This window comes from Homarus americanus, unplaced genomic scaffold, assembly GCF_018991925.1.
Source record: "Homarus americanus isolate GMGI-L3 unplaced genomic scaffold, GMGI_Hamer_2.0 scaffold56333, whole genome shotgun sequence".
Classification (NCBI taxonomy): domain Eukaryota; kingdom Metazoa; phylum Arthropoda; class Malacostraca; order Decapoda; family Nephropidae; genus Homarus; species Homarus americanus.
In genome coordinates this window covers 2,698,488-2,710,012 of record NW_024734940.1, presented here as the reverse complement: position 1 = coordinate 2,710,012, position 11,525 = coordinate 2,698,488, and the positions used below count along the sequence as shown (strand labels likewise).

General features: G+C 44.5%; 1 protein-coding gene and 1 long non-coding RNA gene across 2 annotated transcripts; both read right to left on the bottom strand.

Annotated features, from left to right (window-relative positions):
* Positions 1–238: 238 nt before the first annotated feature.
* Positions 239–3,923, bottom strand: LOC121870592 (von Willebrand factor C and EGF domain-containing protein-like). Its single transcript, XM_042372421.1, has 5 exons — positions 3,742–3,923; positions 3,228–3,419; positions 2,338–2,529; positions 980–1,174; positions 239–814 (listed from the first exon to the last, which is right to left on the bottom strand). Coding segments are annotated over exons 1-5 (753 nt in total). The 5' UTR covers positions 3,915–3,923; the 3' UTR covers positions 239–813.
* Positions 3,924–5,206: 1,283 nt separating this feature from the next.
* LOC121870591 lies at positions 5,207–8,622 on the bottom strand. Its single transcript, XR_006089730.1, has 3 exons — positions 8,447–8,622; positions 5,908–6,102; positions 5,207–5,386 (listed from the first exon to the last, which is right to left on the bottom strand). It is a non-coding gene; the product is annotated as an uncharacterized LOC121870591 (long non-coding RNA).
* Positions 8,623–11,525: the final 2,903 nt, after the last annotated feature.

Here is an 11,525-nt window from a genome sequence, read left to right as displayed (position 1 = left end):
AGATTTGAAACTAAAGAAAAACCTGTTACTCAAACTCGAGCCATCTATGAATTCGTATGTGCCGACGGAGTTTCGCGGCCACATGAGGCTGTAAATATTAAGGTTGCGGGGCCCCTGGTTCAGCAGAACAAAAAGTTTAAGTAATGTTTAAATTCAATTTATTATTATTCAACAAATATACAGTTTACAACGGCTACATTAATATATACAAGCAGTTACATATTTTATTAACGGCCAATTAACATGCAATTCTACATCGGATAATCAACATAGATTTAGTTCCAGAATATTAAACAATCAACAAATATCATTTGAACAGTTAAAAGTAAGGAGAAAGGAGATAAAGCTTAAACAAGTATATGTTGAAGCTTTAGGTGGTCGATTTACAAGGAAATGAAAATTATACCGAGAAGTTAATTCAATATTGTGTAATATACTTCTCTAAAACCATTAAGGGCATCCTACCATTGCACCAACACATGTTAACTTAGTGTATCAGTTAAAGCTAACCTAGCATTATGGTTGGAAATCCATCTAGTTCATTTAAGAGTAAGGCTATGAAGAAAAAACCTAACATTGTGTAAAACAAAAATAAGATACTGAATAATGTCATCCTCTTAGTAAACGTAGCAGTCCCATATAGGACAACACTTTCCCTCGGGTAAATGCACCTTGCAATTATCTCCTTGTGGAAGGCTGAATATGCATTGGAGAGCGCATTTGTCTATCGATCCGTCACAGACACGTGGAGGTGACGCAATGAGAACTCTGCCACACACTACCCTCGTCGTGATATCCTTCGTCGTCAGAACGTCTGGGGGAGAGAACATCGTTGTCATGGTTAAATCCGTGTTCGTTAATTTTTTTTAGCGATTAAGATTTATATCATTCTTACAAAAAGTTTTATTCAGTGCCCCCAGGTGCAGCGGCTAATCTCCTCAGGGTTTGAATTTTAGTTCTATCGGTTTTTATAACTCACCAGCAGCTCCATGATGTGCAACACTGTCCTGGTAGTTTAACCAACTGACAATTTTTGTACGGTGGTGGTGGTGAAAGAGTGCAGGTTTCCTCCTCCGTGCTTATCCCGTCCAACGTGCATGTGTGTGTGGTGCAAGGGTCAGTCTGCCACACGCTTCCCAACTCATGGCCGTTATTATGGTAGTCTATACAGTCTCTGAAATCATGGGATATGTTAGAAACATAATTTATTCGATTCATGATTATATATTTTGGTTGAGAATAGATGACGGGTTTCCAGCGAGCTTCAATATAGGTCGATCCAGTACTAACAATCTTTTCTTTCCAAATTAATTATATTAAAACATAGGCTTACACATTATTGATAAACAATAGTTAAAAATCCCTTTTAATAACACTAGAAACCGAAGGTTTTAAGATATTAGCCTTGTCATTCAGTAGCTATGATCTGAAAGACTAGATCGAAAACTATTGGCAGTTCAGCTTTATGGCAAATTTGAATGTTAAAAACGTTTGTCCAAACCATGACACGTGGGAAACTTTGGCCAATACTTAAGAACTTGAGGTAGAACCATTATAAAACCTTTGAGCGAAAAGTTGCTAAAAAATTGCATAATTTATACAATATTTTATTAGAGATCCCCAAATTCCCATACAATGAAAACTAGGTCAGTTAGGAACCTAAATTTTGCTTAAAGGTAGCCTAATATTACAGAAACGCCAGGCAATATCCACACAATTGATAACCTTAAATGAAGTGCTAAAGTAAACACTACCATTTTGCAGGCACATTTATTCTTTGAAGTATGCTCCGACAGAAACGCGTTTCTCAGCAGTGAACGCCATTGCTTGATAATGAAAACGGTTAAACGACACTGACGGCCCACGTGGTACCTTTTAAATCAGGAGAGTGTTACGTCTTTCTGTAACATAAGGCTACATTAATGCAAAACATTTTAAGTTCCCAACTGGTATAGTTGTGTATGGAAATTACTTGGAGTTTTCTAATCAAAAAGATCACCCTGTATCATGTGATAGAAGACGGACATCTGAATTTACCGTTTAACCTGATGCAATAACAGTTGTGGGAATCGATCCACAACACTATTACAAATGGAAAACTACAGTAATGAATTTTTTCAATACAAGTCAATAATTCTGTAACAAAATCTAACTTAAAAATCTAAAATTCCAACGATTTAATAGATGAAAGGACAGTGCGGGTTTCAAGATGATAGTTCAAGCACGTAACAGTAGCTAAAACTACTACTTATGTGTACAGGTGGGGGTCGATATGCTCCGAAATTCTACGGGTGAGTGACAGCCCTCCTATACCAAAATGTATCGTCCACAACGCACCTGCACTTCCATATTGGACAACACTCTCCATCGGGGGTATGTTTTACACATGTCCTGTGGGGAGGATCACCAAGTGTACATGTGACGGGAGTCGTCCTAATGCCACTCATGGTACAGATAAGTTGATTACAATGGTCTGTCTCCCACTGCTCGTACAATGGATGGTAGTTACCTGCACTATCAATACACCCACTGCAAAAAAAAAAGATATTCATTAAATCAAGGCACAGTAGCATTAACAGACCAGAAACTATTGTGCCAAGAACGGCCTGAAAAATAGTGAAGGAAGAAAGGAGAAAGCGTATGGAGATTTAAACTTGGGATGAAATTTATAAGAAAGTCAATTGGTGGTAGGTTCTGGTTGGTAGAACACAGAATGGCAGAGAAGTCTAAAATATAGCATAGAAAAGATGAAGACATGAAGGGGAACAGTTGTGGAGGGGACAGCAGTGTGACGTAATGTACTCTTACCACACAAGGTAAAAGCAGTGGGTGACGTAATTTACTCTCATCACACGTTGATAAATGCAAGAGCCAAAAATAAGCTGAAATGTACCATGTTTTAAACCAGTTTTGTGAAATGCAATTTTTTTATAGTTTCCTAAATTTATTTGGTTTAGTTACTAAAAACATCTTCGCATATATGTATATTATAGATGTATATTATATAAGTATATTATATATGCAGTATGTATATACAAATATGGTTTTGTATTTTTCATCATTTGGTACAGGAAATCTTGTGACAAGATTTACAGTGAAAATGTATTTTTAAACTTTATGTATAAATTGCAAGGGATACAAAACCATTTATCAAGAACATAACCAATACATTTACCACACTTCCAAATTTTAAATGGGCTCTTCGTCGCGGTCGAATAATAGTTTACCTGCAGTTCCATATTGGACAGCAGTCACCGGTTGGAGTATCCTGGAAGCAGATGGGTAAAGGCTGAGGGGTCTTCGCACAATATCTTATGGCTTCCTGTATACCATCAGTAGTACACACGTATTCCTCACACGGGTTACCAGTAGTCCAGCGACTGCCTGTTTCATGGTAGTGGCCATCCGAACCGTAACAGCTACTGGAACTTATTTAGCATTAGCTAGATGAAGCAGGTTACAGTATTTAAGCCATTACCATGAAAGTATCAAATTTAGGAAATATTACATCCAGCCCTAATACTCCTCTTCTAAGCCCATTATCTGAGGCCGGTGGATCAAGTTATCTGAAGAGCAAGTTCTAAAATGTGATAATTAAGAAAATATATGTTACCCTCTTATACTTTTTCCTTCTGTTATAATTAAGCAATATTTGCCAACAAATATTACCGACCCTTGTTTGATATACTGTAAATAACTGAACACTCATTTCATAAAAAAATTCATTACTAATCCTTTCACCTGCAGTTCCATATAGGACAGCATTCGCCTGCAGGAATATACTTGAAGCAGCTCTGGCCTGGTTTAGTCGTAGTCTTACAATATTTATTGGTACGTTTTACCCCTTCAGTAGTGCACACGAGTTCGGTACATGGGTCGTCCGTACTCCAGCGGCTGCCTAACTCATGGTACATGTTCCGAGAGTCCACACAACCACTGAAAGGAATCATTAATAACAGGTAGTATAAGCAGCTTACAGAATTATTATATACCATATTAACTTTTATATAACAAACTTTATTACATATTCAAGAAGCTTAAAGATCAAAATAGTTTTAAGAGTGGTATAGTTTCTGAAGTTCTTTTTCTAACGAAAAGTAATCTTACTAAAAATGATAATTTTCTATATACAAATTTGTATTGCCCTCTCCTAGTACCGTACACGCCGGTGTAGTAGTGATACATAACGGTACTGTATTTATTTAAGAGTTTCAAATGACAGTTACTATCCAGCGCTAAACAATGAATGATTTTTATAACTACCGAGTACTTTGTGGTGCTTTCACTTATGGTCTAACGACGTGTATATAAATCTATATTAAAAGATTATTAAGTAACAGCTTTTTAAAGACATGAAATCAAAGCATACTTGACACTACAGAGTTTTGTATACTCCAGATTACATACAAGAGTCAAGGATTTATGTACCAAGGCTAATAATCGTTAATCTTGTAATATAAGGTGCAGATCAGTCACCCTACAGTACCTGCAGTTCCACTCATCACAGCACGACAGAGGTGGCCTGTAAGACACACAGTGAGCAGCAGGGGGTGGACCACAAAACACGAGCCTGCAGTCTGGTCTGTTGGGAAGAACGAGAAGTTTCTTAGGTTATAATTTACGTTATATGATTGCACTTTAATACGAGAGAACATTACAGCTCAAGGGTTTACCGATTATAAACGCGCATCTTTAATAATGTAGATTATTACACTTTCTATTTGCATAAAATAATGTTTTAGCTCATAATTGGCATGCCATAAACACGCTACTTTAAGAATCCAAGTAAACCATGAAGCAGACTAAAAGTACAAATCGAATCCTTCCCAAACCAGAAATATTTCTTTCTTGCAGCACGTGGTTATTTCTCAACTGCAACCCAAATAGGTCACCCCCAATATATATAAATATCTTTCACATATGCCCTTCAGTATTTTTTTTTTACACTACACAACTCTACTCAGTTTACCATATAAATTTTCACTATACTGAAGATTTATGTAATCGGTAATCCATCTTCCTCGTTCACCTGTGTGGATCAATTTTTATTTGTTGGTATAAAGTGTACGCACTATGCTACCATAGGCCCTGAAAACATTTGTTGAAGCAAATTTTAATTGGGCCAAGATGACATTACTCATATCATTTAATAATTACGATACCATTCGTAAAACCACTAGTTTTCCTAAGCAATACTCACCCACAACTCCAATGGGGACAACATGATCCTTCTTGGGTAATGTTCACGCAGTTCGCATGAGGTGGGTCAGGGCACTCCATAGCCGTGGTGTATGTCCCATTAAGAGAACACACATGGGAGGTACACATGTCTGACTGCCAGCTGCTATAGAGCTCGTGGTACTCCCCCAGGTCGTCAACACACCCACTGTGAAAGTCATTCAGGTGCGTATTAGAACTCGCCTGCCTGCCTGCCTGCCCACCACTTTTACACCGCTCGCCTGCCTGCCTGCCACTCCCACTGAGCTCGCTCCTGCCTGCCTCCTGCCTCCTGCCTCCCACCGAGCCTCGCCTGCCTGCCTGCCCACCACCCCACCTGAGCCTGCCTGCCTGCCCACCACTCCCACCGAGCCTGCCTGCCTGCCTGCCTGCCCACCACCCCACCGAGCCGCCTGCCTGCCTGCCTGCCTGCCCACCACTCCCACCGAGCTCGCCTGCCTGCCTGCCCACCACTCCCACCGAGCTCGCCTGCCTGCCCACCACTCTCACCGAGCTCACGTATATTAATGCTCAAGATTAAAGAATATTGAAGTACAATAGAAATACCTATACAAGAAAATGAAGGATTTAATGATATTTAGAAAGAAAACAATACAAAAATTATAGCATATAAAAATTCATAGAGCTTATATTAGTACAAATGGGTTATAAACACCGCTATACACTTACCTACAGTTCCAAGTAGGGCAGCAAACACCCTCCGGCCTATATTCCTTGCAGCTGGAGTGAGGCGGAAGAGCCAGAATACAATACCTGTACTTCAGTTTTATTCCATCCTGTGTACAGGTGTAGGTAAGGCAGGGGTCCTCGATGTACCACTCCTTACCAAATTCATGGTGTTCGCCCGCCTCATCAACACACCCACTGGAAAGTTTTACGAGTGGCATACCATGTAGTATCGTAACGAGGAAGGAAGGGGGGGGGGTTGCACGAGGAAGATGGGGTGGCGTACCAGGAAGATGGGGGTGCTGCTTGCGTACCAGGAAGATGGGGTGCTCGGTACCAGGAAGATGGGGTGCGCGCATCAGGGAAGATGGGGGTGCCCGCGCACCAGGAAGATGGGGGTGCTCGCGTACCAGGAAGAGGAAGATGGGGGTGCTCGCGTACCGGGAAGATGGGGTGCTCGCGTACCAGGAAGATGGGGTGCCGCGTACCAGGAAGAGCACTGCGTACCAAGAAGATGGGGGTGCTCGCGTACCAGGAAGATGGGTGCTGCTACCGCGCTACAAGGAAGATGCTGGGGTGCTAACAGGAAGATGGGGGTGCGCGTACAAGGAAGATGGGGTGCTCGCGTGCACAAGGAAGGGGGTGCTCGCGTACAAGCACAAGGAAGTGCTCGATACAAGGAAGGGGTGCTCTGCACAAGGAAGGGGGTGCTCGCACATGAAGGGGTGCTCAAGGAAGGGGGGGCCTGCGTACAAGGAAGGGGGGGGGAAAGGGGGGGGGGGCGGGGAAGGGGAAGGGGGGCCTGCGTACAAGGAAGGGGGGGGCCTGCGCGCAGGAACCTGCACAGAAGGGGAAGGGGGGGCCTGCACATGAAGGGGGGGGCCTACAAGGAAGGGGGGGCTCGTGTGCACAAGGAAGGGGGGGGGGGGCCTGCACAAGGAAGGGGGGGGGGGCACAAGGAGGGGGGCCTGCACAAGGAAGGGGGGGCCGTGCACAAGGGGGGGGCCTGTGTACAAGGAAGGGGGCTCAAGGGGGGGGCTCTGCACAAGGAAGGGGGGGTCGCACTGAAGGGGCCTGCACAGGAAGGGGGGCCTGTGCACAAGGGGGGGCTCGTGTGTACAAGGAAGGGGGGCCTGCACAAGGAAGGGGGGGCTCTGTGGGGGCACAAGGAAGGGGGGCCCAAGGGGGGGGGGGGCTCGTGTGCACATGAAGGGGGGGCTGTACAAGGGGGGGGGGAACAAGGAAGGGGGGGGGCCTGTGCACAAGGAAGGGGGGCCTGTAAGGGGGGGCCGTGTACACAGGAAGGGGGGGTGCACAAGGGGGGGGGAAGGGGGGGCCTGTGCCTGCACAAGGAAGGCTCTGTACAAGGAAGGGGGGCCTGTGTACAAGGAAGGGGGGCCTGCACAAGGAAGGGGGGGCACAAGGGGGGGGCTCGTGCACAAGGAAGGGGGGGGCCTGCACAAGGAAGGGGGGGGCCTGTGCACATGAAGGGGGGGCCGTGTGTCGTGTACAAGGAAGGGGGGGGGCTCGTGGAAGGGGGGCTGTGCACAAGGAAGGGGGGCCTGTGTGCAAGGGGGGTGCACATGAAGGGGGGCCTGTGTACAAGGAAGGGGGGCAAGGAAGGGGGGGCCTGTGTAGGGGGCTCAAGGAAGGGGGGGGCCTGTGTACAAGAAGGGGGCTCTGCACAGGGGGGGGCAAGGAAGGGGGGCTCTGCACAAGGAAGGGGGGGCCTGTGTAAGGAAGGGGGGCTCTGCACAAGGAAGGGGGGGCCTGCACATGAAGGGGGGGCCTGTGCACAAGGAAGGGGGGCTCAAGGGGGGCCTGTGCACAAGGAAGGGGGGGGCCTGTGTTGAAGGGGGGCCTGTGGCCTGCACAAGGAAGGGGGGGCCTCATGAAGGGGGGTGTACAAGGAAGGGGCCACAAGGAAGGGGGCCGTGTACAATAAGGAAGGGGGGGCCTGCACATGAAGGGGGCCTGTGAAGGGGGGCCTGTGTGTACAATGAAGGGGCACATGAAGGGGCCTGTGCACATGAAGGGGGGCCAAGGGGGGGCCTGTGCACATGAAGGGGGTTCGTGTACAAGGAAGGGGGGGCACAAGGAAGGGGGGAAGGAAGGGGGGGCCTGTGCACAAGGAAGGGGGGCCTGCACAAGGAAGGGGGGTTCTGTACAAGGAAAGCACATGAAGGGGGGTTGCACGTCTGTACAAGGAAGGGGGGGAAGGGGGTCGTGTACAAGGAAGGGGGGGTTTAAGCCAAGGAAGGGGGGTCTGTGTACAAGAAGGGGGGGTCTGTGTACAAGGAAGGGGGTTCGGTTGGAAGGGGGGTTCTGTACAAGGAAGGGGGGGGTTCGTGTACAAGGAAGGGGGGCTCGTGTACAAGGATGAGGACTAAGCTTAAAACCATTAATGTGTCCTGTATTTTAAAACAAAACAGTTGTGCTGTAGATTAAACAAAATGTCAATCCCAAAAAAATAACAACCCCATACGTAAATAACCAGAAGAGTATATGGATAGCAGAGGAACTTTCAATATAATTTATGTACCTGCATTTCCAGAGTGGGCAACATTCTCCTTCTGGCTTGTAAGAACTGCAGCTGTGATGGGGTGGTGGTGGTCTTGAAGGACAATTTATACGAAGATCTGTAATACCAGCCTCGGTACAAACATTAGTGACGCACGGATCATTCGTCGTCCACTGACTGTGCAGCGGATGATTGATACCATTGTCGTCAACACATCTACTGTAACAATGTGACCAAGATCATGTTAAAATTGGGAGAAAAAAATTAACCTATTAATCTTATTTCATAAGTAGATAGGTGGAAGGAAATCGCCTAACTGTACAAGTTACCCGTTATAAAATATACCAAGTTGGTTGTGTACGGACCTACACCTCCACTGAGGACAACACACTCCCTCAGGGGTATATTCATAGCAACCAGGATGGGGTGCAGGTCCCAGGTTACAGTTCGCTGTTGTTGTGTGTATCTCTGACAAACAGAAGTGAGTGGTGCAGGGGCCACTCTTCCATATATCGTATAATTGATGGTACGTGCCATCATCATCAACACAACCACTGAAAATTGACAATTATGTTTTATTATGACATTTCTCTTTGCTTACATTTCCTTCACCGAAAGGAAAATAAACTGTTTTGTGTAGATACGGACAGAAACATCCATGTCTACCAACCTAATTAAAAAGAAAAGAAAAAAAAGATGAAGTTAATCGTATGGCCACATCAACCACCAGTCTTTTGCTTCGACAAATTTTGTTCTACCCCCACGTTTAACACTACCATCCACAGTTTAAGTTATTGAGCAAAGGAACTGCCTGCATAGTATTCAAAGGGTCATATTACGAAAGTTCTTACCTGCAGTTCCACGTGGGGCAACACTCTCCCTTCTTCAAATATTGTTGACAACTGGCATGAGGTGGATGGACAAGTGGACAGTCTACCAGTTTCACTTCTACACCAGTTTCGGTACACACAAAGGTGGTACAAGGGTCGTCCGTGCTCCACTCCTGGCCTTTATTGTAGTGGTTGCCAAACTTGTCAACACAATCTTCACTAAGATTAAAATGCCGAAATAAAAAAAAGTTGTTCATCAGCACCAAAGTAGTCTTAGAAAATGTATCAATCTTCTCTACTATAATTACCTAATCTCCTCGCCTTTCTACCTTCAGTAATAACCCATTAGCATCCCAACATTATCCCTTCATTCTTACTTTATAACCAAGTACATTAATGCTATTTTCATTATTCTACAAGCAAACGGAGTTGTCTTAAGAACCAAGGCCTTACCTGCAGTTCCACTTGGGGCAACATTCCAGATGTGCCGCTACAAGCACACAGTTTCCTCTTGGTGGCACTGCTAGACACGAGACAGCGATACAATCTGGCCTGCAGAATAAATGTTTATTATTAAGCGAATTTCAAAAGTAAAACATCAATCAAGAGCCGAATTAATTTATAGAAGTTAAAACTACAATTTGCAGTAGTGGAGTAACTGTTTATTCGTAGAGGAATTTATGGCAATTTAGTGGAACTTTGAATAAGGTAATAACCCTATTTGAACATTAATATGGAATTGCAAGCCTGAACAGCAGCGCCAAAATAACTTCAACTCAAATATACCAAATTAACCATACTGTACAAACGTAAATACTTTCCTATAAATAGTACAAATCCAATAGCTTGCCCGCGACTTCATTTAGTGACTAACCAAGTGTTGCCGGTCAGCCAGGGAAGTCAATTTAGTTCTTTTCCAACATATGTTGCTACGTCATCGAATTTTATTATATAAATTCAGGAATAAGGTAGATACCTTACCGGATTATTATTTTTAGAAGGATTGATGGAGTCGCCGAAGATGCCAACGAGAACTGGGAATCGTCCCAATGCAAAATTTCATGCTGAATGACCAGTTTAAACTTCCTGAAGTAAAGTTTGACAATGTTCAACTCGTCGGGAAACCCAACTCCTCCCGCCCACGCGACATCAAAAAATTCTCATCCCCCTCTGCCCGTGACAAAGTGGTTTATCAACGCAGTAAACTGAAAGGCACCCACTATCTTCGTCAACGAGGAAACTCTGCCCAGGTACGACTAAAGCCCGACTACAGCAAATGGACCAGTTTAAAGAAGCCAGGAAACAAATGTTATACGTGACGTTCAGTCATAAAACCCTTGTTGTGAGGGATCGGGCAAGTGGACCCCCACTGAGGGGGAACCAGCCACTGTCGCTATCACCTGAGAAGTCCCCCCTACCGGCCAACTCGAGTACTACACGTCTACCCTGAGGTGGAAACGAGCAACCCTAAAATCCGAGTGACAGGCGCACCACCCACTATCTGGGAAGCACCCTCAACTTTACCTGTCGTCCTAATGCTGTCGATTGTAGCGCTTGTGAGTACGTTACCTCCCCCACTAATATAATTTTCATAGATCTATCTTTTTCACACCTCAGTGAACCTGAGTTTTTACTGTTTCTTTAATCAGTATCAATGTTTCCACAATGATGATGCTAGTGTCAATCCCTTATATGTGTTAGATCGTATGTGATAGACACCCTTTACCCATGATGTCAACACAACACTCCCCCATATCGATCCTGATGCCTTTCTACTAAACTCACTGGGTTACACCAACCCCCAACTGTAACAATTACTTTTCCGACTCTCCCGAGTTTATTTCTAATCTTCTACTACCTCATTCCATTTCCTTGATTAGCCATAACGTCAGCAGTATTCCCTTTCATCTAGACCTCTTTTTAGATCAGTGTTTATCTTCTATTGCCCACAAATTTGATGTACTTGGGTTCTGTGAGACCAAACTCACTAACGATATTGAACAATGGTACAACATTCCTAATTATAATACACACTGCGTCAACACATCACGACACAGTGGTGGTGTCGTCCTGTATGTTGATAACAAGTAGAACACTTCTTTAAGAGATGATTTAAAGGTTCAGGAGGGGTACGTGGAGTGTTTCCACTGAATTACGTAACGACACACGAAATACCCTAGTAGGAGTAATCTACAGAAGAACCCACACTAATGCAAGGAATTTTCTTGATAAATTTTCGGAGCTTATCTCGATCATTAGTTCAGAAAGGA

Bases quoted from the DNA above. Each gene is read 5' to 3' on its own strand.
- LOC121870592 (XM_042372421.1), bottom strand. From the start codon at position 3,914: ATGTACCATGAGTTAGGCAGCCGCTGGAGTACGGACGACCCATGTACC. The intron at 2,530-3,227 runs GTAAACTATTAT...TTTTTTTTGCAG, and splicing joins TGTCCAATATGGAACTGCAG to TGGGTGTATTGATAGTGCAG. The intron at 1,175-2,337 runs GTGCGTTGTGGA...CCATGATTTCAG, and splicing joins TGTCCAATATGGAAGTGCAG to AGACTGTATAGACTACCATA.